The sequence below is a fragment of the Eutrigla gurnardus genome (genome assembly GCF_963514095.1).
Source record: "Eutrigla gurnardus genome assembly, chromosome: 17".
Lineage (NCBI taxonomy): Eukaryota > Metazoa > Chordata > Actinopteri > Perciformes > Triglidae > Eutrigla > Eutrigla gurnardus.
In genome coordinates, this window is record NC_139928.1 from 21,728,091 (window position 1) to 21,753,496 (window position 25,406).

The 25,406-nt window shown below is 43.6% G+C and overlaps 4 protein-coding genes across 8 annotated transcripts; 3 read left to right on the forward strand and 1 right to left on the reverse strand.

The window, feature by feature from the left end:
* Positions 1-377: 377 nt before the first annotated feature.
* pex11b (peroxisomal biogenesis factor 11 beta) lies at positions 378-4,024 on the forward strand. Of its 3 annotated transcripts, none has more exons than XR_014598660.1 (5): positions 378-681; positions 1,247-1,362; positions 1,449-1,650; positions 1,998-2,934; positions 3,006-4,022. XR_014598660.1 is itself a non-coding variant. In XM_084032173.1 (4 exons), the coding sequence occupies exons 1-4, from the start codon at positions 626-628 to the stop codon at positions 2,383-2,385; spliced, it is 762 nt and encodes a 253-aa protein (XP_083888299.1). In that variant the 5' UTR covers positions 378-625; the 3' UTR covers positions 2,386-4,024. The 3 variants fall into 3 exon arrangements, 1 of the variants encoding a protein (XP_083888299.1); XR_014598661.1 differs by having other exon boundaries at positions 2,995-4,020; XM_084032173.1 differs by having other exon boundaries at positions 1,998-4,024.
* A 941-nt stretch (positions 4,025-4,965) lies between these two features.
* ilf2 (interleukin enhancer binding factor 2) lies at positions 4,966-10,276 on the forward strand. Its single transcript, XM_084031746.1, has 15 exons — positions 4,966-5,107; positions 5,526-5,585; positions 6,467-6,509; positions 6,764-6,868; positions 6,960-7,037; positions 7,128-7,230; positions 7,553-7,618; positions 7,808-7,924; positions 8,007-8,085; positions 8,170-8,257; positions 8,367-8,428; positions 8,506-8,620; positions 9,232-9,322; positions 9,780-9,943; positions 10,063-10,276. Exons 1-14 carry the CDS (start codon positions 5,103-5,105, stop codon positions 9,929-9,931), a joined length of 1,164 nt encoding a protein of 387 aa, XP_083887872.1. The 5' UTR covers positions 4,966-5,102; the 3' UTR covers positions 9,932-9,943; positions 10,063-10,276.
* Positions 10,277-11,182: 906 nt separating this feature from the next.
* ppp1r11 (protein phosphatase 1, regulatory (inhibitor) subunit 11) lies at positions 11,183-14,435 on the reverse strand. Its single transcript, XM_084032462.1, has 3 exons — positions 14,152-14,435; positions 12,636-12,744; positions 11,183-12,525 (listed from the first exon to the last, which is right to left on the reverse strand). The coding sequence occupies exons 1-3, from the start codon at positions 14,227-14,229 to the stop codon at positions 12,341-12,343; spliced, it is 372 nt and encodes a 123-aa protein (XP_083888588.1). The 5' UTR covers positions 14,230-14,435; the 3' UTR covers positions 11,183-12,340.
* Positions 14,436-14,879: 444 nt separating this feature from the next.
* On the forward strand, positions 14,880-25,282 carry vars2 (valyl-tRNA synthetase 2, mitochondrial). Of its 3 annotated transcripts, none has more exons than XM_084032449.1 (30): positions 14,881-15,095; positions 15,372-15,576; positions 15,892-15,973; positions 16,108-16,208; positions 16,337-16,458; positions 16,556-16,622; positions 16,720-16,817; positions 16,918-16,999; positions 17,279-17,398; positions 17,496-17,604; positions 17,685-17,773; positions 18,542-18,632; positions 18,727-18,854; positions 18,932-19,035; positions 19,684-19,765; positions 19,850-19,926; positions 20,088-20,175; positions 20,480-20,573; positions 20,868-20,938; positions 21,031-21,156; positions 21,258-21,362; positions 21,927-21,995; positions 22,098-22,176; positions 22,527-22,657; positions 22,772-22,924; positions 23,716-23,958; positions 24,110-24,221; positions 24,320-24,522; positions 24,838-24,987; positions 25,096-25,282. In XM_084032449.1, the coding sequence occupies exons 2-30, from the start codon at positions 15,373-15,375 to the stop codon at positions 25,168-25,170; spliced, it is 3,255 nt and encodes a 1,084-aa protein (XP_083888575.1). In that variant the 5' UTR covers positions 14,881-15,095; position 15,372; the 3' UTR covers positions 25,171-25,282. The 3 variants fall into 3 exon arrangements, with proteins under 3 accessions (XP_083888574.1, XP_083888575.1, XP_083888576.1); XM_084032450.1 differs by having other exon boundaries at positions 20,483-20,573; XM_084032448.1 differs by having other exon boundaries at positions 14,880-15,095; positions 19,684-19,926.
* The last annotated feature ends 124 nt before the right edge of the window (positions 25,283-25,406 follow it).

Here is a 25,406-nt window from a genome sequence, read left to right on the forward strand (position 1 = left end):
GATAGAAGGCGAAGACATACAGAGCACCAGAGGACGGTTATATGTCTGATGTAGCCTGTAGAAGAAGAGTGGAGTAAAAGAGACAGGAGTGTGGTCAGCTGTCAAATTACAAATATAAGAAGGTGACGTTCTGTTCCATTTTAAAAGCCAGTCAATTTACAAAATTCAGAGCAAATCTATTGCCTCTATTATTATTTAGTTAAAATTGTATGCTTATTATTATTAATATTAAAATTAGTGCTTTTTCTTTATTTGTTATTAAATTGTATTTATTTATTTCCCTGTTAATCTAATTGCTCCACACTCCAATCCGGTAGGTGGCGGTAATGCAGGTGTACGCTGGTTTCCAACCAACATTAAAAACCGACGAAGAAGAAGAAAAAGAAGCGGAAGAAGTTTGTGTTGTTGTGGATGAACGGATTCTGATAGTTATGATCTCATCTGTGTGCAAAGAAACCGAAACTAGATAGTAAAATAGATATTAAAGTTCTTCTGTGATTAAACGTAAAAAAGTGCGCGAGACGCTGCTAGCGACAGTTAGCTGCTAACTACGAAGTGTTTCTGGGACAAGCAGCTAGCAGGTTGACGTCTAAACACTTTTAACTGCAGCTAAAAAGAAGCCAGCATGGAAACGTGGGTTCGGTTTAACGCCCAGAGCCAAGCCAAGGAGAGAGTCATTAGGTAATATTACAACTTTTATACGCAATAACAAAAAAGTAATTATCGTTAGTCGTAGTTCGCTAATTAGCTAACGCTACATCGCTGCTAGCATGATGAAAATACAAGACAATGTGTTGTTGTTTACATATTCAATTTAATATTCTGCCTTCAGTAGTCAGTATTAGTTAGTTAGGAGTAAACAAGGTATGTTGAAATAAAAGTCAACAACAGTAAAGAGTTTTCAGGGTCACCAAGATGGCCGTTTTAACCCCGAGGGGTTTATTTACTTATTTGTTATATATTTATTTATTTTAAATCCGTTAAATACGTTTAATATGTATGTATTCATGTAATTCAATGAACATGCAATAAACTATAATATATCTGATAAGTGTCCCTTCCATTCCATATATGATTATTATTATTATTATTATTATATGCCTTTTTGGACAAAAAAATAAAATGTTATTCCTATATCTCTGCTTTCTAGTTGTGTAAGATTTTATTTTCTGTATGACACTTTCTGTATTAATGTTGACCTGTTTGAAATCTAAAATCTAAGTTTATTGTGTGTGTTGTGACTCAGGGCCGCTCAGTATGCCTGCACGCTGCTGGGCTACACGCTGCAGAAGGGCGGGGCGGCGTCTGAACTCCTCAGAACCGTCAGTCAGCTGGAAGCACACATGAGCCTGACAAGAAAGTGTGAGTGAAGCAGACGGGTGAGATTTTTTTTCAAGCACCGACACGAAAAATGATGGCAGGCTCATGCACGTTTGTGTTCCCCACAGTGCTGCGTCTGGGAAACTCCGTGGAGGCGCTGGAGGCCGCCAAGAGAGCCATCCACCTGTCTGACAGCATCCTGAGGCTCTGCCTGACCATCAGCCACCTCAACAGAGCCATGTACTTCGCCTGTGACAACGTCCTCTGGGCCGGAAAAATGGGCCTCATCTCCAAACTCGACCAGCAGAAATGGAGTCAAAGATCTTTCAGGTGGGGGTTTTTTTTTTAACATATTATTGCATCTGTAGCACTTTTGTTAAATAAATATAAATAATCAGTAACCCTCTTTCTGGAGTAAAAAAGATTCAAATAGCAGACTTGATTTGTCTGCCAATGTTTGGATGGGTTTTCTTGATGAATATGGGGATCATATCGTGAATTATTTTTGCAGGATAATCAGGAAATTACATTTTTATATCACTATGTCTGAAACACAGTCAAGCCACGGATCCAAAATATCCTTTTTTAAGCACCATCGCAACAATTTTGTTGTTAAAATGCATGAAAAGCCTTCAAGGGAGGCAAACCGGAGTTTAAAATAATGTGTTTCTCTGCAGGTACTACCTCTTCGCTCTGATCCTCAACCTGACCCGAGATGTGTACGAGCTCCACCTCCTCGTTGAGGGTGAAGCTCGTTACAGAGCTGCCAAATCCCCACCATCACTCAACCCCGGCACCGACCTGCCCGAAGAGCACTTCTCCTCCCTTTACACGCTTCCCTCTCCGGCGCGGCTTCGCAGACAGCTCCATCTGCTGGCGACAGTGTTGTACAGCAACCCGCCGCTGCTGTTGGACCTGCTGAAGAACACTTGCGATATCTTCATCCCACTAGACCGGCTACAGATCTACTCCACAGGGCCAGGCTTCGTCGGGGCCTGTGGCCTGGCGTCCTCTATCCTCTCCATGCTCACCTTAGTCCGGCCCTGGCTCAAACTCAAGCCATGAAACCAGAATCCCCGGTGGAGGGTGCCGTCTGAGGAGATCATCAGTGATGTAAGAGTAACAGGACTAACACACGCACTGCATGATCTGTAAAGACAGCAGCCGTCGGGGTTCTGTGATCACATTTTGGAATCGTGGCAGCGAAATCCTCAAACCGGTTCTTCCACTCTGAATCACATCCTGCTTACGCTGATTACCGATCAAGTTTACGGCTTCAGATGGTAGAAAGGTTTAGTGACCCAACATTGTAGCACAGAGGACCTAGACCTCACCCATATCATTTGACATATCATAGTGCTGCATCTTCAGTGATCTTTCTGGAGCCACAACATTATTTAGCTGTTGTGAGTCCTGTGAGATCGAGACGCAGATATTTAAGGGTCTAAGTTTTCAGGTGTTTTGCACTTGTGGCATCGTGTCTCATTTAGGTTAAAGTGCACGCCAATAAAGCGAGTTTACCAAATAAGCCAAGCTCATTTCGGTTAGTCTTGACAACATTTTCACTTGATTCGGTTTCGTAAAGCAAACTTCTAATGCTGGGAGACTAACCAGGTCCGGAGCAGGCTAACCAGGTCCGGAGCAGACTAACCAGGTCCGGAGCAGGCTAACCAGGTCCGGAGCAGACTAACCGTCCGAGTTGATGCTTTCTCAAAGTTCCTGTAATGATTTCACCGCCGATTTTCTGGGCTGATGGCATATATTTTTTTTAAACTTTATTAACCACAATCACTCAAAAAAAAAAAAAAGTTTGGAGAAATCTAAATAAAATGATAAATTAAATGAATGATACATTTTATCATATTACCAGAAGAATGATAAAAACCATAAATGGTTAACCATACAACTGCAAAATATATGTTTAATCCTATATTTTCCTGATTGGAAACCGTGTATAAAATGTGTTAATACTAGGGCTGTCAAAAGATTGATTTTTTTAATCGCGATTAATCGCATTTTGTCCATAGTTAACTCGCGATTAATCGCAAATTAATCGCATTTTTTTGGCACATTTTTTTTCTTCTAAATGTACATTAATGTATTTTGTTCATATTCTTAATACTTTTAACAACATAAGGCAAATATACTTGATTTATGAAAATGTTTATTTAACACTTCAAATATCCCCTTACCAAAACATGGGATCAAAACTGGGTTATAAGAATATATCACAAACAATTAAAGTGAACATGTCACAGGAGATAGTGTAACAGGAGATAAGTACAGTTAGGATATAAGTGCATTGGCTTGCAAGTGATATCTCAGACTGGACGTATTTCTATGGTAGCTCATTTCATACCCACAGTACGCGCAGATGACTTTGGTCTTATCGACTGAACCATCTGGCAGTCTTTTGAAGGTGAACAGCTTTTCACATAAGGTGCGTGTCCACAGGCAGCGGTGTTTCCCCGCGTCCCATTCATTGTCTATGTGAAACGCCGTGCAATGCATTCTGGTAGCGTCGCGGCGAATGTCGAGAGACGGCGCGCGAGTTGGCCGCTCCTCATTTGCCTTGAAGTCGAATCTACTTTATGCTAATCAGAGGCGCCGGGCTCGACTCGCCGCCTCGGGAACGCTCGCGAACGCTCGCAAAAAGTTGTTGTTTAAAGGAGAGCGCCTGTCAATCATCCTCTAGTGTCCGCCCACCAAGCGTGCAATACTGGGAAGCGGCGCGTCCACTCGCGTTTAAAATCGCCCCTGTGGACACGTACCTATAGACAATGAATGGGACGCGGGGAAACACCGCTGCCTGTGGACGCGCACCTTCCCTCTGGATCAAGACTACAGGTGCCACCGACGGCCATAAATCATACAATGCGCGTTTTTTTTTTTTTTAATACCGAGCGTTAATCGCGCGTTAAAAAAATTAACGGCGTTAAGAGGATGTTGCGTTAACGCGTTAACTTTGACAGCCCTAGTTAATACATTTTGCATATATTCCAGACCTGTTGGAGTTTCTCACTTTGCTGTGATATTTCAGATTCTTGGTTAAAATATACATTTTTGCTCACTTATGCTTCAACTGTTGCAATTCAAATTTCCACCACTGCCTGTGTTTTTTTCTGACTGGACTCAATGCCAGTGTTTTTAATTAAATAAATAGTCCAGTCATCCATATTTGCATGTGCTAAACATTTGTTTTTTTGTTGATTATTCGTGTGGCTGGACTGTTAATTCTACTGTACTTTCAGCTTGGCTTTAATAAATGAAATAGCAGAGGAAGGGAAGTAGGAATGAGGAGGAGAATAAAAAGTGAATTATTCAAAATAGGAAAACGGATGTGAATTTTGTCGGGAAGAAAAATTGTATAACATGTAATGTTTTACTGTCGATACTGATATTGAGTCTTGGAGATGTGAAGGTGGTAAGGAGGGTGTCATTTTTGTTTATATATATAATATGATATAATATAATATTATGTAATGTAATATAAATGTATTTTTATATCTTTATTATTAGAGGGATAGTTCCGTACCGGTTGGTGGCGGTACTGCACCATAATGTTGTTTGCCAACCACTTTAAAAAACAGAAGAAGAAGAAGAAAGCAACCCAAGACGCCAATCTACCGCTTCACACTCCAATCCAGTAGGTGGCGGTAAAGGCTTAGCCAACCGCCATTAAACCACCAGCGAAGAAGAAGCAAAGCAGCCGCTACCGTAGAGAAAGCTGGTGTACATTTCTCCAAGGATTTCTGCATCATATTATCAAAACGTCGTACGCAATGAGGTGATTATATCAAAATCCATGTAACCTTATATTAAGTTAACAGTCTTATACAACTTAAATGTTGACTGTCGTCGTTAGCGAAGCGTAACAAACCCCGAAGCTAACGTGAAGCTAGCGGCGTGCATTGTTTGCACGCTAACATGTTAAGAGAAGAAACTACGCGAATTGATTCGCGTTGTTTATGTTTATGTGTTTTTTTTATTTATGAACTGTCAGATGTGTTTGTTTTACTACCGTTAATTTCACGACTAAACGTCCGATTGGTGGTAGCAAACGTTGGTTAGCCTCGAAGCTAAATGAATGGATGGATGGATGTAGCATCTAGGTTAGCGGAGCAAGAAAGCATCTATTTATTTAGTTAGCTTTGATTTGTAAATGTGTGAGAGCGGTCCCGACATGGCTCTGTGTTTGTGTCCAGAGGGGACCGCGGCCGGGGCCGGGGAGGCCGCTTCGGGTCCCGTGGAGGTCTGGTCCAGGGGTGAGTCCAGCCGCTAACGCGTCATAGGCATCGCTAGTCCTCCTGCTTTAGGAGCCTGTGTTCATTGTGTGTGTGTATATGCATGTGTTCATTCCAAAGATTCTTCTCCTCCTCCTTCTTCTCCTCCCTTCTTCCCATCTTCCTTCTTCTTCTCCTTCCTTCTTCTCATCCTCCTCCTTCTTCCTTCTTCTTCTCCTTCCTTCTTCTCATCCTCATCCTTCTTCCTTCTTCTCGTTACTTCTTCTTCTTCTCCTCCTTCTTCTCCTTCCTTCTTCTCATCCTCCTCCTTCTTCCTTCTTCTCCTTCTTTATTCTCCTCCTCCTTCCTTCTTGTCATTCCTTCTTCTTCTCCTCCTTCCTTCCTTCCTTCTTCCTTCTTCTCATCCTCTTCCTTCTTCTTCTCCTTCCTTCTTCTCCTCCTTCTTCTCCTTCCTTCTTCTCATCCTCATCCTTCTTCCTTCTCATTACTTCTTCTTCTCCTCCTTCTTCTCCTTCCTTCTTCTCATCCTCCTTCTTCTCCTTCCTTCTTCTCATCCTCCTCCTCCTCCTTTTCTTCTCCTCCCTTCTTCTCCTCCTTCTCCTTCCTTCTTCTCATTCTCCCCCTTCTTCCTTCTTCTTCTCATCCTCCTCCTTCTTCTCCTCCTTCCTTCCTTCTTCCTTCTCCATCCTCCTCCTCCTCCTTCTCCTCCTTCCTTCTCATCATCCTCCTGCTTCGTCTTCTCCTTCGTCGCCTTCTTTTACTAAATGTGAGAGCAAGATTGTTGCTGAATTGTCCCCAAATGTTTTTTTAATAATGCCACATTATTAACAGCTATTCTTTTTATGGTCATCATTTCTACAAAACTACAAACTATTAACTCTTGTTTTAAATTTCTGATTTAGGTACCGTCCATTTGTCCCGCACATCCCATTTGATTTTTATGTGGTGAGTAAAATAAAAAGTGTGTGAAGGGACCTCAACATGTGGAAAATGATGCTTTAAAGAGTAACTTGTCTTGAAATCAGTGTTTCTCTGGTTGAAAGCTCAAACTTTAACCTTCCAAACTATGTTGTATTACACTCTCAAAGGTTAGCACGTAGGAATGAATGTGTTTAAACTGACGGAGGTTAAGGTCAGAGGGTGATTGACCTCTGACAGAATGTAGTGTGTGAGTACTGAAGTCGGCTGCTGTTGTTTAGTGTGAGATGGCGTTCCCCCGGGTGAAGCCTGCACCCGACGAGACGGCCTTCAGTGAGTGTTTGCTGAAAAGAAACCAGGACCTGAGCCCCACGCCTGCAGAACAGGTCAGTCCTCCAGCCTTCATGGATACCATTCAGTCTCACCACTTTATGTTAAAGCATCGTATGAAACCAATGTGTTCCTCCTGCATTTTAGTCCTCCATCCTGTCCCTGGTCACAAAGATCAACAATGTCATAGACAACCTGATTGTTGCACCGGGAAACTTCGAAGTGGTGAGTAAGAATAACCCTCTATGGCTGCGACGAGCTCGTTAATAATGCTAGCAGATCACGCGTTAATAATGTACCTGTGTGTCTTCGTAGCAAATCGAAGAGGTGCGTCAGGTGGGATCGTACAAGAAGGGCACCATGACATCGGGACACAATGTTGCTGACCTGGTTGTTATCCTGAAGATCCTCCCAACACGTGGGTGATGAGTAGGAATGATGTCACACTATGGATGTAATAATCTAGTTTAACGCCGTCTCAAAGAAAGCTGCTGCTTGTGGACTTAATGGAGCAATAAAGTCTGGCAATGCAATCTGATTGTGTTCAGAGGCTCCGAAAGGAAAGTGCTTGAATACAACAGCCCAAGAGAAACTTCTTGAGTTGGTCATCATGTACAGCAACGTGTTGATTTTTCTGTTAATGACACACAGATCCCCGTGGATCAGTGTTTCTCCTGAGAGCAGGACTTCATTCAGAGCACTTTGTGATTTAATCTGTGTGATGTTGCTCTCTCTTATAGTGGAGGCAGTTGCTGCTCTTGGCAACAAAGTAGTGGAGACCCTTCGCACTCAGGACCCAACTGAAGGTATGAATTATTCCACTATATCTTTATGTTTGCTTTATGAATGCCCTGATTTTGAATTTAACACCAGAATTTAAAGTCTAGATTAAATGAAAAGTGCCCTTTTTTAAAGTCAACAATATAACCAGGGACGTGACCCCCGTTGTTCATTTAATAATACAATATGACACATGACGTATCTTCTGCTTTCAGTGCTGTCCATGCTCACCAACGAGACCGGCTTTGAGATCAGTTCAGCCGACGCTACAGTCAAGATCCTCATCACCACCGTCCCCCCAAACCTGCGCAAGCTGGACCCGGAGCTGCACCGTATGACCTCACACGACCTCACGACACGTAAAACGCTGTATGATGGGGGCGCTGGGGTTCATGTCATGTTTTGTTTCTACAGTGGACATCAAGGTGCTGCAGAGCGCCCTCGCTGCCATCCGCCACGCCCGCTGGTTTGAGGAGAACGCCTCCCAATCAACGTGAGGAAGTCTCTCCTCACTCAGCATGTGCATGACCACGCAATACGTCCCCGTGGATTATTGTTTACCTTTATTATCCCTCAGGGTCAAAGTGCTGATTCGCCTGCTGAAGGACCTGAGGCTGCGCTTCCCTGGTTTTGAACCCCTCACTCCCTGGATCCTGGACCTGCTGGTAACGCTCCAACAAAAACACTCCAGTCAAGCCTTGAACGGTGTTCTGTGTGTGTGTCGTCACCGGTGGTGAAGTCATAGTGGTGATGCTGGTTTCCGTTGTGTTCCAGGGTCACTCGGCGGTGATGAACAATCCGTCCAGGCAGCCGCTGTCCCTGAACGTGGCCTACAGGTCGGTTACGTTAGTTTGGACTCCGTCACTAAAGACGGGGACGTCGTGTTAAGGTTTGTGTTGGTGTGTCTTGATAGGCGCTGTCTGCAGATGCTGGCTGCTGGGCTCTTCCTGCCCGGGTCCGTGGGCATCACTGACCCCTGCGAGAGTGGAAACTTCAGAGTGCACACAGTCATGACTCTGGAACAGCAGGTGTGTCCTCCTGGATTATTTTAAGAGTGTAGGGAGCAGCTGAAATGTTGAAGCAGAAGACAAGCATTTTAAAAGTTGTTTGCATGTCGTTTTGTAGGAAGAAACAAACAAACTATGATTTCAGCATCATTTTTTATCCATTTATTGCAATTAAATCACAGCAAACGTGTTTATTTTGGATAAAGCCAAAGTGTCTTTCTATACACAGTGAATGGAACATGCAGGATTTCATTGAATTTGTTAAAAATCTGGATACAATTAAGATATAAAGAAAAAAATCTGGGTTTGTTGGGTTAAAAGTGGGTGGGACTTATCTGACACACATGAATGTTTATAATACTGTTGAAATGCTTTCGTTGTGAATTGTTTCCTATTAAAAACTGTATTTTAAGGCATATATATTTGCATATTAATACATATTTGCATGATCTCTGAAGAGAAAGGAATTAGAACTACTAGACTGTTTCTTTCAATACATTTCTCATTTTTTCTTATTGAGTTGTTGAATTTTGATTTATTATTTTGACACATCTGATATAAAATGCTCTTGTATGTAATCAGATTTTGCCCGTCTCACGTCCCCGTGTGTGTGTTTGTGTGTGTTTGTGCAGGACATGGTGTGTTTCACAGCTCAGACTCTGGTGAGGGTGCTCTCTCATGGAGGTTACAGGAAGGTCCTCGGCCTGGAGGGGGATGCCAGCTGTAAGATCATCTCTTTCTTTTAGTATTTGCTGCGACGTCATGATAGCTTTATTAGAATATAAGATTTGCCTTTTCTCTGTTTAGTCCTTTTTAAACAGCAGGACATCCAGATGTGGGTTTTCTAAATTGGGATGGACTAACAGACTAACTTTTTAAGTGCTCCAGCACATAATTATACACATACATACCGGTAACTTTGTAACGCATTCGGTCAATGACTATAAACAGGAATAAAGATGAGATGGGGGAAAAAAAGTAATCAGACTAAAAAAATACACTTAAAATGCTCGTCTTTGGTGGTATTATGATCAGTATTAGTTGTACTTCCGTGGTATTTCTTCTTCGCTGTGTGCTGGTGGGGGGAACAAGCATTTTGCTCCACCCGAGGAAGGAAAATGAAGATATCTGGTGTCACCCTGCAGCCCTGTAATAATCAGACTTCTCCCCCCCGTTGCAGACCTGGCCACAGAGATCTCTACATGGGACGGTGTGATTGTGACTCCGTCAGAGAAGGCCTACGAGAAGGCTCCAGAGAGGAAGGAGGAGGAAGATGAGGCTCTGGAGGAAGGAGGAGACGGAGAGGACGAGAGCATGGAGACCCAGGAGTGATGAGCGGCTCAGGTTGGTTTCATCTCCACAGTTTGCTTAAAACTTGGCCATCATTTTTATCCGTTTATTGCAATGAAACCTCTAGTGTCTTGAAGATTCACAGAGCTCCTCCTCTCACTATCTCTCCACAGCTGAGCTTAACCAGCAAACTGACAGAAGAAGACCTTTCAGCCGGGGCGCGGTGTGTACTTTGATGTTACTGGACAGAAAAAGACACAAAACGCTCCTCCCGAATGGGTCCGACTGGCCTTGTTTGTTAGTTTTAATTATGTTTTTACTTTCCCTTTGTATGGTTTTTACTTCCTCATCACCGTAACTGAATTAAACTTTTTTTTTATTTATTCAGCTCAAGTCTTGTTCTTTTAAATCCCTGTACGTCCTGGTATCCATACAAGTATTACATCTAACAGGCAGCCTCTGCCATTACTATATACCACCACTAGTGTCATAATCCTATGTATTATATAACACACACACACACCAGTTTGATCACAGTTCAAAACTTTTAATTCACATTAAATCTGCTCTCATTATGCTTAATAGTATATACAGAAAGGTGCATTACTAGTACAAGAACAATGTACATATGTAACAATGTGAGTGTGTAGATAGAAGAGACGGTGGATTAACGGAGTGTAATCCACACTACGGTCTGAAACGGATGATGATGATGATGGAGCAGTGTCGTGAGTTTTGGTCAGAGCGAAGACGTGAGCTAGCAGTCATGCACCTTCACCTCACAAGCAGTAAAACACCTTAATCTTAATCTGTAATCCTGCATAAAACCCCTCAGATTTAAGACAAACCCGCGGGCGCATTAATCCAAATGAACGTTTCTTATTTTTCCTGTTCTGATTGCACTCGTTTACATTTTTCTAGGATTGTCCGGTGGATTTACCTAAAGATCAACCAAGCAAACTAAAAACCAGCTTCTGAAGTGAAACTCGTGTGTTGGTGAGGTTTCAGATGATAACTTTAAAAGGTTAGCCGAGGCTAACGACTCATTAATGGCTTCACACGTACGGACCGTAGTGATATCCTTATTTTAGTTTAAGAAAATGTTTCAACACATAAACCAATAATATCAGATTCTTTAGTCTCTAATTTGGTAAATTACAAAAAAAAAAAAAAAGATGTTTATCAGCCAATCACGTCGCAGCAGCTCGATGCATTTAGGCACGTAGACGAAGTGGAAACGATGATCTGAAGTTCCAACCGAGAGAACGGGGAAGAAATTAAATTAACACAATCATTCTTTTAATTTTTAATTAAAACATTTAAATAACACTTTAAAAAAAGAAAAGAAATGAAATCTGCTTAAAACTCACTTAATATATCCTTTTCTTAACTGATGCTGTTTGCTGTAATTATGTCCAGGCTGTTAAATCAATTAAACATGAAGACCAGGGCCAGCTTCTTTAATACCGAGTACACAGGTCAAACTGTAATGATGTCATCACAGTCACCATCACAAACCAGACAGTACTGGTTTGTAATTTAAGATGTTACCACATAGACTCTGCAGGTATTTCCAACTTAAGAATGAAGACCGGCCAATAAATAAAGAACAATGTGCTGCTTCGTACTATAAACTCAGCGTTGTACGTCTTGAAGATGAAGATGAAGATGCTGCAGAGAAGCCACTCAGTCACAAAGTCCACCGCTCTGCTGGAGAAGTTCACCCACGCTGCGTCTCTCTGTCCGAGTTACAAGAATGAAGTCAAACTGCAAAATGGTCTGTTTTAAAAGGCAGTCACTGGTTCCACTCATGTCACCACACCACGAACATCTAACTACTAGAGATGTTTGATGAGCTCCAGTTATGGAACTACATAAATGTGATTTTAGTCCAATTCTATTATTAACACAAAGGATCAAACAGCCTGCATGCTAATTCTGTCATGTTTTATCTGCTGGAAGGAGGGCGAAGGTAATATTTATTTATTTAAACCTTCCGTCGATTTAATTTGTCTGCAGTTTGATGATCTGATGCTTCGGTTTGTCCTCTAAACTGAATGTTAGTGGATACTGTGATGTTCTCCCACATTTTAAAGACAAAAATGAAGAAGAAAATATTCAAACGTAACCAAATGTTCACTGTGATGGATCTCAAACCTCAACGTTTATTGTTATAGCAGTGAAATAAATGTAACCAGCGGCTGCAAGGACAATGGAGCATTTAAAATTCTACTGGATGCTTTGGAGAATGCCGACGTCTAGTGAAAGACTTTCCATGCTGGAAGCATGTTGGTCATCTCCAGCAGGCTGAGTGAATAATCCATGTATCTGAGGAGCAGCACTCAGCAGCCGGGACTTTGTGACTGCAGCATCGGGCCGGCAACGACGGCGGCGCTGAAACTAAACCAGAGTGCGGTGGATGTGGTGGCGGCGAGGACCCATCAGAGCTCGTTAGTGGCTGTGTGACCCTCCGGAGTTTGGGGGCACCGTGCCCCCCCCGCCCCCCCTCTGTCCGTTGCCTCTCCTGCCGTGACCCAGGATACAGTGAGCGCTGCCGCAGCCTTCGTCGTCGTCCTCTCCCTCGCTCTCAGAGGACGACTCTCCGAACTGTCGGGGCTTCTCATAAATACAGCAGCCTGGAGAACAACGCGCTGGGTTAGTTAACGCTCCTCACACGCAGTGGATTCTAGCGTCACAAAATACAATGTTATCCAAAAGATGGTGATGATGAGGAGGATCCACTCACATTTTGAAGACCTTCTCCCGAGGTGCTCGTTGTCGACGGTGTCACTGGACCACTCCACCTTCTTCTCAGTCTTCCTCTTCCTCAGCTTGATGGTCAGGCTTCGTCCCTCCTGGAAGAGTGAGAAGTCTGCCGTGAGACGCCGGCCGTCGCACGCTAACTAGTGTTTAACCGAGGAAGTTCTCATAAACATGGCTCAGCTCAAATGCAATCGAAGGGGGATAAAAAACAATTAGGTTGTGAATGCTAAATGATTTAGAAGCAATATTTGTAGCAATATCTCCATCCTCTGGCAATTATTGCTCCATTAACATCCCACCAACATAATGGATATCAGTGGGATTGATTTGTGGTAAATAATATAGGCACAGCATTGGCCCAAAGTATGTGTATGACACCGGCCACATGTGATCCCCAACAGGATAAATCAGCCTTCAAGTTCACCCCAAATGTGTCGGGTAAATCAGGATCAGGTGGTTGTGAAAGCCGATCAGGGTCTACCACACCAAACGGGTGCATGGACCTGGATTTGTGCATTTCTTGAAACCGGAAGGCTGAACCCCACCGTCTAAATAGCATTAAAATGACCCTTCCTTATAAACTAAGGGGGCAAAGACTTAAAAAAAGAGAGGAAAAAGCAGGTCTAGACCAGAAGCACATCGGGTGTTTGGCATCATCAGAGCCGCCAACAGATTAATCACCTGATTAAGAAAGCTGACTCCATAATAAAAGCAGACATATTTGAGGAGGATACTGAACTGACTTGTTATCCATTATGGAAAATAAAGAATCCTTCTATAACCTGTACATGGAATATTAGTACATGATATATTACCACACTACCTTAATTTAAAACAAGAAACAGCAGCACATGTTCCACACTAATATATCTATAGGTAGGTTGATATTTTATACTGTGGTTTGTATATTTAGAACGTATTCTTATATACTATTATATATATATTATATTCTTTGAATTGTGTACTATATAGATATATAGAGTTGACATGTATTTACTGATTAGTAATAACACGTCCATGTATATCAGAGGCGTGGCTGGTTTTACTGTAATCACTTGTTATTTTTGGACCCAATGAATGTGACGTCATCTGACGTTATATTTCTTAATTCTGACCTGAGGTTTAAACGCCTGGTGTGCAACCCGGACCGGGACCGGGACCAGGACCAGAACCAGTACCAGTACCAGGACCAGAACCAGGAATCAAATCTGAACCTGCTTCCAGGAAAACCATTCAACTTACTGTTGTAATGGATAAGCTACTGTTAGCTTGTGTTAGCTTTACTTGGCTATTATTAACGCGTTACTGACACTTGACGTGGGATTACCGTGCGTTAAAAACACGTTATTAGGCCTCGTGAAGATTCATAAGGCGGGATTGTGTCAGAACTTCAGGTGGATAACATGGCGGCCTCGTTAGCATTAGCAGCGTTAGCAGGAGGACGGTTAAACATATTAAAATAAACCGCCTTCGCGACGAGCCGACCCGGCTCTCCCTACCTGCTGGGGCGGCGGCGGCGTGCTCGTCTGAACGGTCTCCGTTATAGTCTCACTCGATGTCCCGGGAACCTCCGCCATCCCTGCCTGGAGCAGCTTTAAACAGAAAAACTACAAAGAACCGCAGTCACCCGTCGGTCGGTGGCTTTGTCTGTAATTTAACGTTAAGATAGCTACAAACCCGTCTGTTGTTTTAAATCACAGACTGTATACAAACGTTAAATAGGGGGTTGTTGCGCTGAAGATTATGAGGCGTTGAAACACTTGTGACATAAACGTGATCAAGCTGGTAAAACATTAACGGACTGAAACGGAAGTTTAATGGTTTCACGTCACTTACGGTCATCAATATCGCGCAACAAAAAAATAACGATCACGCCAAACCGCTGCGCCTTTTCATAATATTTTATTTTAAAAAACAGTATTTGTGTTATTCATGTCGCATTATTTGGTGAACGATATTTTTATATGTCGTTCTATTTTCTTAAAAATATCGACCGGATGCTTAGGGTTGGTGAGGGGGAAGATATTTCCAGATGGACTTCTGTTTCTTCCGGTCATCCGTTAAGGTTTTTTTAGTCCCGTCAAAAAAATATATATATAACAGGATGTGAATGTAATTATTTTATGAACGTTATCCATACGTAATTTTATTTATTTTTTAAATTTTCGGCCGGATGCTTCGTTCCTATTTTTTTTTTTTTTAGGTTTGGTGGTGGTGGGAAGATATTTCCAGACGGACAGTGGTTACTTCCGGTCGACCGTGAAGTTTATTTAGTCCCCGAATTAAAGAGAGAAATACATCTAACTAAATAATGTGACGTTACAATTATTACAGGAGGTTATACAATAATGTGTGGAGTAATTAAGAACGATGTAGAAATACATTTTATTGGCGTTTCAATGGCGAAGTGTCTCAGTTAAAAGGCTGCGGAGGGCATTTCCGAGTAAGTACACTTTAAATAACCACAGCAGATACACTTATTACACCTTTAGATAATTTACTATCCAGTTTACAGCCGAGTTGTATACTGTCTGTTTATTTTAGTCTATTATTGTGTTTGTTTATCTCCTATTGATGCTTTTGTTATTCGCACTTTCCTCTTTTGCTGCTGTAACCCTGTAAAGTCCCCCACTGTGGGACTAATAAAGTATTATTATTGTTATTATTAATATTACTATTATCGTTTGTGGCTCTGACTGAGGTTCTGTGTGTTATTGAGGATGTGGAGGGCAGGTTGTGGCAGTTTGAGGCTGGCAGGAAGAGGAGCAGCAGCCAGACTCTGTTTCTCCAGCAATCCACCAAAACCTCCACCCTCCTCTTCATCCTCCTCTTCATCTCAGCCGAACTCCTCCTCTCGGCCCCGGGCGGAGAAACAGAGGCGGAGACGGGAGCGGGAGGATGCCATACTGTCAGGTCAACGCCATGTAAGTAGGAGAGAAGCATCGAATGTCAAGGTTCAAAGTCATTGCATAAAACACACACAAAAAAACACATGTATTGTGTGGCGGGTGGGTGATGGATTTAGGAGTCTCTCAGCAGCTCTGAAGTCTGGTTGTACATCAGCTGATGTTTGTCGCTCCTCTGGAACATTTAACAAGAACGTGGAACACAGGAATTTAGCCATCTTAAGTGTCCTTTAGACTCTTTGCTAGATTATTATAATGATGCATTATTGCAATTTCAACTTTTTACGATATTACATTTATTGTTATTATAATCTCTTTTTGTTTCTTTCCCAGACAGCTGAGGATAAAGCGGTGACATGGAGTGAGAAGCAGGAGACCGTGTACGCTGCTCCAACTCCTCCTGGGACAAAGAAAGGTGACGGACGTCCACCAGCTTGTCTACCTGTTGTTGTTGTTGTTGTTGTTGTTGTTGTTGTTGTTGTTGTTGTTGTTGTTGTTGTTGTGTCTTCCTTCCTGCACACTTAAAGATAACTGTATTGTTCTTTGCAGACACCAGCTTGCCGTTCCCGTCGTCCTACAGTCCAGAGTATGTGGAGTCCAGCTGGTATCAGTGGTGGGAGAAAGAGGGATTCTTCTCTCCGGAGCAACATGTGAGGATTTCTTAACAAATCATCAAACTATCAACGTCTTGAATATAAAAACTTTAGATATGAAGATATGAAATGTGAAGACTTTTATCAGAGCAGCATTATATTAACTCTATGGTGGCGTCCATCAGGAGAGGCTGCCTCACAGAGCGGACCGGACCTTCTCCCTGTGTATCCCTCCGCCCAACGTGACCGGGACTCTGCACCTCGGCCACGCTCTCACCGTCGCTGTGGAGGACGCTCTGGTTCGATGGTAACCGCCGGCAACGCATGCAGCATGTCAGGTATCAGGTATCAGTGGTAGCTTGTTAATAACTGGAGTGGTAACGTATCAATGTGTGATCCATCAGGAGGAGGATGCAGGGCTACAGAGTCCTGTGGGTTCCTGGATGCGACCACGCGGGTATCGCAACACAGGTACGGCTGTGACATCATCACCCTTCCAGAGATCGCCTCATGTCTTTCTCCTTTTTGCCCACTTAGTGAAAGATAACATGGCATTTCCATGTGTCAGACAGTGGTGGAGAGGAGGCTGCTGAGGGACGGAGGGAGACGCAGACAGGACTTCACCCGGCAGCAGTTTCTACAGGAGGTGTGGAACTGGAAGAATGAGTGAGTCTCCACATTCACATCATGAACTAAATACAAGTCCTTTATTTAGCATCACATTATACAAATCTATTATCGTCTGTTCTGTTTGTTTTGGTCCCAGGACAGGAGACCAGATCTACCACCAGCTGAGGAGCCTCGGAGCGTCTCTGGACTGGACCAGAGCCTGTTTCACGATGGATCCAGTAAGACCTCCACTCACTTACTCACTTATTATAGCACCTGGGACATGAGACACGTATGCTTAGAACTTGTATATATGGAGGGTGAAATATGGTGCTCCCCTAAGGGATCACAGAAAATGTTTATATATAATAAATTAATTCTATTTAACATATTGCCAACATGAACACTAGTGTGACACAGGACTCTATAATACAAGCTTGTTCTTGCCTGTTTATTAAAGTATCACATTGTCTCCAGAGGAGTGATGAATACTTACCTTTGTTTGAATGTGACTGCAGGCGTTCAGCAGGGCCGTGACCGAGGCCTTCGTCAGATTGTGTGACTCTGGTCTCATTTATCGCTCTGAGGCTCTGGTCAACTGGAGCTGTGCTCTGGAATCTGCCATCTCTGACATCGAGGTGAACCGGACTCACATGAATTATATGGTCAATATTAATAATATTAAGGGATGCACCTGATACCAGGAAGTTAAAGTCACGGTGTGTGTATCTCCAGGTCGACTCCATGGATCTGTCCGGGCCGACCATGCTGTCTGTTCCTGGTTATGAAGACAAGGTGGAGTTTGGGACGATGCTAACCTTCGCCTACCCCGTAGAAAGCCACGGTGAGTGTTTGTGATTATAATATATAATATGTCGTTCTGTCTGATCTTATCATGAGTTCTCTCACTCCCTCGTGTTTTAGCTGGAGAGGTGTCCGTGTCCACGACCCGTCCTGAGACGATGCTGGGAGACGTGGCTATCGCCGTTCACCCCGACGACCCTCGCTATCAGGCTGGTACCAAGTCATGTTACTGACCGTGATGGTGGGAGCCGACATGCATGGACGTGTTGTCATGGATTTTAATGGAGCTCCGATAGATCAAGTGACAGATCATCTAACACAGATGTATAATTATGTGACTTTTTGGGGTATTTTGTGGGGGCTTCACAGCAAAGGGTGTGACTTTTTTTGTCACTTTGTTATTGTTAACCTTATTTTTTTTGTTACTTTTTTCATTTCACTCTTTTGCGTCGCTTCATTACATAACATCCAGGTAAAAATCCATTTAAATTCCAGGTTGTGATGCAACAAAATAGGAAAAACACCAACTTCAGCAAGGCACCATAAACACGTTACTCTCCCCATAATAATGTCCATCTATAGTGTTCTTGCTCATACATGTTTATACATGTACATGCATGTATGGATTAGCATGCATAAAGCGTCTGTAAAAATTTATTATTATTATGATTATGGTAAGTGCTGTAAAGATTTTTTTTTAAAGTGAAAATACTCTGTTTACACAGTCTGCACAAAATGAAATTGCAATAGCCAGGTTTAACCAGAAGGGGGCGTTCTTTATGCATATTTCTAACACAATACTTTGCATTTAAATGTCAAGATTGGGACCTGAATCAATCAGCAGCGATATTAAATACACAGATACAATGGTTTTCATCTGTAGTGGTTTTTGGTGGTTTTATGTTATACATATGTAATATGTTTTATTATACTTTATTATTTAAAACCCCGTTCTCACATGTTCCACGTTGTCCCAGGCGGTTCATGGGAAGCAGTGCAGACATCCTTTCACCAGCCGACTCCTCCCCATCATCACCGACTCCATGGTGGACATGGAGCTTGGGACTGGTGAGCCTCTCATCCAGAAGCCCTCCAGCCTGTTTAGAGAACGCATCAATGCTGCTACGATCATGTGACCCGAGCCCCTCGCTGTGTCCTGCAGGTGCTGTGAAGGTGACTCCTGGTCACGACCACAACGACTTCCTGCTGTCCCAGAGGCACTCGCTGCCACGCCTCACCGTGATTGGAGGAGACGGGACCATGACGCCGGCCTGTGGAACGTGGCTGGAGGTATTTTTTTATTATCTGTACACAAGCGATATGATCGGCTGTCAGCCGTTATTTAGAGTCTCTTTGTCCTTTTTAAGGGAGTGAAGCGTTTCGATGCCAGACAGCTCGTCGTGGACGCTCTGGTGGAGAAGAAGCTGTTCAGAGGAAAGAAGAACCACGCCATGACTTTACCTGTCTGCAGGTAGAGGAACACACACACACACACACCAGCACACACACACACACACACACACACACACACACACACACACACACACACACACAGCAGACCTATTCTGGCTTTCTCTGTGTGCTTATCAGGTATGAAAAGTAAAGCCGAAGCTGAAGTGACTTGACCTTGCATTCTCTCTGCTGGCCACCAGGGGGTGACTCCTCCCTGATTGCATGCTAGTCTATGAGGAAATGACCCTGCCTCTCACCTGATATTTACCCATCTATACAAAGATGTTTTTGTTGGATTGATATAAATGTAACTATATCTAGAAATAGAATTAAATACACATTAAATTATTTCTGATTCAGCGTTGTCACTGATGAAAGGAGGAGAATCTTGAAGCTGATAGGCTTGAAATATTAAATATTTTATTATTAATTTAAAGACAAAGTGATGAGGATAAAATGATACATACTGAATCCTAACATCCTGATAACAAACCACTACTATCAACCTTTCATTGTTTCTATTATAAACCAGTCGTGATTATTTCAGCCCTCCATGTATTTTCAAGTAGTGTCACAGTAAACCTCCTCTTGCTTTCTTTAATCTTCCTGAAACAAGACGAGAGGCCGTACCGTGATGTCGTAACATTCCTAAATGTTTGTCTTTCAGCCGCTCAGGTGACGTCATCGAACCTCTCCTGAAGAAGCAGTGGTTCGTTCGCTGTGAGCGAATGGCTGAAAACGCCATCCAGGTGAGCTGCTGGTGGGAAGATGTTGTTTTCAGGCTCCATTATTTAAATTACAGTCAAGGAAAAGAGCGTTTCTGTCCTCGTCAGGTGGTGGAGGACGGACAGCTGGAGATCATCCCTCACTACTACACCAAGACCTGGAAGCACTGGCTGTCCAGCATCAGGTAGGCCGGCTCACTCTTCCCTTGTTACTTATTGTAAGTCTGCTAAATGCCTGAAATGTAAATGTAAATGTAACAATCAGAGTGTGTGTGAAATGATGCCACTCTGGTGATGAATGAGCTCTTTTTTTCCCCCAACAATGTATCTCTGTTGTGCCTCGCAGTGATTGGTGCATTTCCAGGCAGCTCTGGTGGGGTCATCAGATCCCCGCTTACCAAGTGGAGCTTCATGGTTCTCCCGACCAACAAGAGGTTGGTGGTTCACTGGGCGACTAAAGCTGCCTCCACGTAACTCACCTGGCTCCAGATCAGCTAATGGGACAAATGTCACGATGCATATTTATAACATGATATAAAGTTAGATAATAAAGAAAGCTACATTTGAGTAAAATGTTTTAAATGCTCTTACAAGACTAAAACTTCATACTCATATGTTAAGATGTTTGATTTTAAAGATCTCTGTGTGTGTGTGTGTGTGTGTGTGTGTGTGTGTGTGTGTGTGTGTGTGTGTGTGTGTGTGTGTGTGTGTGTGTGTGTTGTGTGTGTGTATATATAGGAGCAGTGGGTTTGGGGACGGAGCGAGGACGAGGCCCGACAAAGAGCTGCTGTCAAATACGGAGTGAAGCCTGAAGACGTGACTTTGACTCGGGGTGAGACTCTCCTCTGTCTTCCTTCTCAGACAGGAAACGCCTCCACTGCTGTCTACGTTTTAGTCTCATTTCCTGCAGCCTCGCATCACCTGACACGACAGATACATTGTTATAACATTTCATATCAATAACAGTATCAATAATCGGTCAGATTACTTTCTACTTCCCCTCCTGCTGCTATATTACTTACAGTAGATGTACAGACAATTAGGTAATACGAACCAGATTTAAAAACAAACAGACTAGTTAAAAGTCTCAATATTAATAGTATGTGCATTTATTGGTTGATGTCAGACCCGGATGTCCTGGATACGTGGTTCTCCTCGGGGCTCTTCCCCTTCGCGATGCTCGGCTGGCCTGAACAGGTAACTCTACCTCCTCCAGCACAAACCTCAATATCAGCCCCCACCCTTCTTTTTGTATTATAACCACACTGTCACCCCCTCCCCCCCTCCAGACTCCCGACCTTCAGCGCTTCTACCCCAACTCCATCCTGGAGACGGGCAGCGACCTCATCTTCTTCTGGGTGGCGAGGATGGTGATGCTGGGCTCCGAGCTGACCCAACAGCTCCCCTTTAAACAGGTTCGCTGGATCACAATCAACACCAAAACATAAACAGCTTTCATGCAAACACGATTTAATTCATCACAGCGGTTTCCTCTTCTTCCCATCATGCCTTTCAGGTTCTCCTTCACTCTCTGGTGAGAGACAAACACGGCAGGAAGATGAGCAAATCGTTGGGAAACGTCATCGACCCCTTAGATGTCATGCATGGAGTCTCTCTGGAGGTAAACAACACACACACACTCACACACACACGCACACCACACACGCACACACACACACACACACACACACACACCAACACACACACACACACACACACACACACACACACACACACACACACACCACGGCTCGTTCCTGTTTTTTGAAGGAGGGAAAACAAAACTGCAGTAATTTCTTGCATAAATAAAGAAAAACTAAAAAGCTTCATGCATGCGAGTGCAACAAAAAGAGCATCCTCGCCCTCTGACCTCTCTTATCGGACTGAAAAGGTTAATTATGATGATACAACACAGAGCTTTCTATGCGTTCTACTTCTCACAGATCTTCATCTAAATGAATTACAACGCTGCTGCAGTACCACTCCACATTTTACACATAAATTCCATATAAAACTGTTATCTGATTGAAAATATGAAGCTTAGGGGACATAAGATTACTGCACATCGCTTACATTTTTAGTTAATAGGAAAATAAATGTTACGTTCCATGTTCTCTGGGATGAGAGAAGAATAAAAGTGTTTGTACCGTAAGCCCTCTAACGACTTGCTGTTGCTCACTCCTAGAGGATTCAAGAGAAAGTGAAGGAGGGAAACCTGGACCCAAAGGAGCGACTGGTTGCCATGGCAGCGCAGGTCAGCCCCCCCCCCCCCCTTTTCTCTCCTGTCTCCTTATTTTCTGGCTGACTGAACTCATTACGCTCTCTCTCATCCGTCACCTCCATTGCTTCCCCACAGAGGAAGGACTTCCCCAAAGGGATCCCCCAGTGTGGCACTGATGCACTGAGACTCGCCCTCTGCTCTCACAAGATGCAGGGTGAGTGACGGGGGGGGCTAAGAGAGGGAGGGGCTGATGTACAGGTTATATTTAGAACACCATATGTAGAACTGGTGAAGATTTGGACCTGAATCCATCACCAACACAACTTAATGGTTTTCAGCTGCTACTCCTCCAACATTTAAACATAAACCTTTCTGAACTCATTAAGGTTATTTTTGTTAAATGAAAAACCGGGTTTGTAAAGAAAAGTCTGTGGACTAAATAACCGGATGAACGCGCAGAGCAACCAGTGAAATGATGCTAGAAACCTCGACCGCGTCTACCGGCGGAGCTAAACCTTTCACTGTAAAGTCTGTTGACCTGTGTGTTTGTGCGTCTTTCATCAGGAGAAGACATCAGTCTGTCCATCTCTCAGGTGTTGAGCTGCAGACACTTCTGCAATAAGATGTGGCAGACGCTGAGATTCACACTGGGAGTGCTGGGTGACCACTCGACACCAGTGAGAGCACTGGACGAGGTACAGCAAAGAAACTAGTAATAATAAGATGTTAATGATTAATGGATGAGTGGGTGGTAGTATTGGCTTAAATGTGAAAATTGAAGTGTTTTTTGCCTTTCTTCTTATTTCCAGACGACGGACCTGAGCAGCATGGACCGCTGGATCTGCTCCAGACTCTACAGCACAGTGGTGGAGTGTGAGGAGGCCTTTGAAGCCTACGAGCTGCACACGGTCACGTCCTGCCTCTACTCCTTCTGGGTCCACAGCCTGTGTGACGTCTACATGGTGAGTCTAACGGTCCAGACTACAGGATATTCATATCAGTGTGATGGTCACTATGTAAGAACAGGTGATTATAGAGTCATAGATATAGTTATAGAGTCTGAAAAATGAATCTGAAGTGCCTTAAAAGTTCCATTCTCCCTGCTGGCCACCAGGGGGCGACTGCTCTCTGGTTGTATAGAAGTCTATGAGAAAATGGTCCTACTTCTCTCTGCTGGCCACCAGGGGGCGACTCCTCTCTGGTTGTATAGAAGTCTATGAGAAAATGGTCCTACTTCTCTCTGCTGGCCACCAGGGGGCGACTGCTCTCTGGTTGTATAGAAGTCTATGAGAAAATGGTCCTACTTCTCTCTGCTGGCCACCAGGGGGCGACTCCTCTCTGGTTGTATAGAAGTCTATGAGAAAATGGTCCTACTTCTCTCTGCTGGCCACCAGGGGGCGACTCCTCTCTGGTTGTATAGAAGTCTATGAGAAAATGGTCCTACTTCTCTCTTGATGTATTATCTCAGTAAACATAGTAAACATGAGTTTATGGTCTCAATCTCTAGTTTCAAGTCTTCTTCAATCCAGCATGATGTTCATTTAGTACATTATGGTCCATTTAGAGTCCACCAGACCAGGAAGCAGGGGATGCTTTAGGGGGCGGGGCTTACCTGCTGATTGACAGGTTGCCACCAAGGCGTCACTTTCAGGATGACACCAATGCTAGTGTGTAACCTGTGTGTGTGTGTGTGTGTGTGTGTGTGTGTGTGTGTGTGTGTGTGTGTGTGTGTGTGTGTGTGTGTGTGCTGTAGGAGTATGTAAAGCCTGTGCTGCAGTCAGCGGTCCAGACCGACACCGAGGACAGCGTCAGATCCAGACAGGTGGTCAGCAGCGTCCTCTTCCACTGTGTGTCCACATGTCTGGCCCTGCTCTCCCCCTTCATGCCCTTCATCACCGAGGAGCTGTGGCAGAGACTCCAGCCGTTCAGGTCTGGATCTGGATCTGGAGGCCCCGTCACTCTGTGCTTACAGCCGTATCCCTGCTCCTCTCAGCTGGTAGGAACTGGGTTAGAACTGGTCCTCTACAAGCAGAACATCTCCAATATCATTGATCTTTGCACTGAATACTGCTCGGTTATTCGTGGACTTGGATGTTTTAACTTTCCACGTGTTTTAGCTGACATGTTTTTTTTTTGGAACCTTCCAGTCACACTGGCATTTCCCCGAAGAGGAAACCGATTTCCTGCTGGTCCAGGAAGTGATCCGAGTGGCCCGGTCACTGCGAGCCCAGTGTGGCATGACCAAAGAAAAACCGGCCAGTGAGTCTCTCACCAGCGCCAATGGATGCTCAAAGCATATTTGATTTCATGCATTTTAGAGCCCTATTGATAGATTAATGCATGGTTGTGTGTTTCAGTGTGGGCGGTGTGCTCGCCCAGCCAGGCCCAGGTCCTCCTTCACTTTGGCCCAGCTGTCGGGACTCTGAGCCGGATCTCCAGCCTCCACATCTACTGTCCTCAGAGAGAAGACGACGTCCTGTCCGTCCACTCCACTCCTCCACCTGAAGGAAGCATCGCTGGTGTGGTGGACCACACGTGTCAGCTACACCTCCACATCCAGGTATACACATATATCCACCTTCATCCCTCTTAACTAATTAATGGAGAATGGATGAATTGCCTCCAATTTTGTTCATCCATGAATACTTTTAGGATATTTATTCAGCAAAAATCAGTTTAAATGTCTCATTCTGGCTTCTAATAGTAAGGATTTACTGGTCTTATTTATATTATATCATTGAAATATAAAATAATGACGTATATTCATGTTGCTCAGCAAGAAAACGATAAATGTTTTTGTGGCTGCTTCATGAACCGCTGTGAGACTGTTGCCGTGGCGATGATGTCTAACGTACAGTATGATCTGATATTTCAGAGCGGGATGAATGTGGACAAACAGATCGTGCAGCTCTGCCAGCGCAGAGACAAGCTGGTTCCAAAGCTGGAGAAGATGCTCCACAGAGTCCAGACTCCAGACCACCTGACCAAGGTCCCCGCTCACGTCAGGCAGCAGATGGACACCAAGGTGAACACCCAACGCTGTAGTAAACCAGCCGATGTGTGGCTTGCTATTCACAGTGAATACAGTGCTAGATATGTCATGTGATACTTATATAACCCTCCTTGTGTTCAGATCTCGGCCCTGCAGCAGGATTTGAAGACTATAGAGGACCAGCTGAAGGTCCTGCAAGAGACTCAAACAACATAATCACGACAGCCAATGAGTGTTGCAATAACTGTGTTATGTTTAATGTTGTGTGAGCTGGAAATCTGTACATTACTTGAATTAAAGAGAGAAATTATTTGAGGTGGCAGGTAAATGTCATTGTGTTACCTCACAATTGAGACCATAAATTAATAAAGTTTATAATGTTTAGTGAAATAATAAACCCAGAGAAGTAGGTTAGGGTCATATTCTTCCATGCAATCTGTCTTTTTTTTTTT

Coding starts and splice junctions, on each gene's coding strand:
- pex11b (XM_084032173.1), top strand. CDS start 626: ATGGAAACGTGGGTTCGGTTTAACGCCCAGAGCCAAGCCAAGGAGAGA. Junction 682..1,246: donor GCCAAGGAGAGAGTCATTAG/GTAATATTACAA, acceptor GTTGTGACTCAG/GGCCGCTCAGTATGCCTGCA. Junction 1,651..1,997: donor TGGAGTCAAAGATCTTTCAG/GTGGGGGTTTTT, acceptor GTTTCTCTGCAG/GTACTACCTCTTCGCTCTGA.
- ilf2 (XM_084031746.1), top strand. Junction 7,925..8,006: donor GCTGGACCCGGAGCTGCACC/GTATGACCTCAC, acceptor TTGTTTCTACAG/TGGACATCAAGGTGCTGCAG. Junction 8,429..8,505: donor TCCCTGAACGTGGCCTACAG/GTCGGTTACGTT, acceptor GTGTCTTGATAG/GCGCTGTCTGCAGATGCTGG.
- ppp1r11 (XM_084032462.1), bottom strand. CDS start 14,229: ATGGCGGAGGTTCCCGGGACATCGAGTGAGACTATAACGGAGACCGTT. Junction 12,745..14,151: donor CGCCGCCGCCGCCCCAGCAG/GTAGGGAGAGCC, acceptor TCACTCTTCCAG/GAGGGACGAAGCCTGACCAT. Junction 12,526..12,635: donor CGGGAGAAGGTCTTCAAAAT/GTGAGTGGATCC, acceptor GTTGTTCTCCAG/GCTGCTGTATTTATGAGAAG.
- vars2 (XM_084032448.1), top strand. CDS start 15,373: ATGTGGAGGGCAGGTTGTGGCAGTTTGAGGCTGGCAGGAAGAGGAGCA. Junction 16,623..16,719: donor ACGCGGGTATCGCAACACAG/GTACGGCTGTGA, acceptor TCCATGTGTCAG/ACAGTGGTGGAGAGGAGGCT. Junction 24,523..24,837: donor AGCTACACCTCCACATCCAG/GTATACACATAT, acceptor CTGATATTTCAG/AGCGGGATGAATGTGGACAA.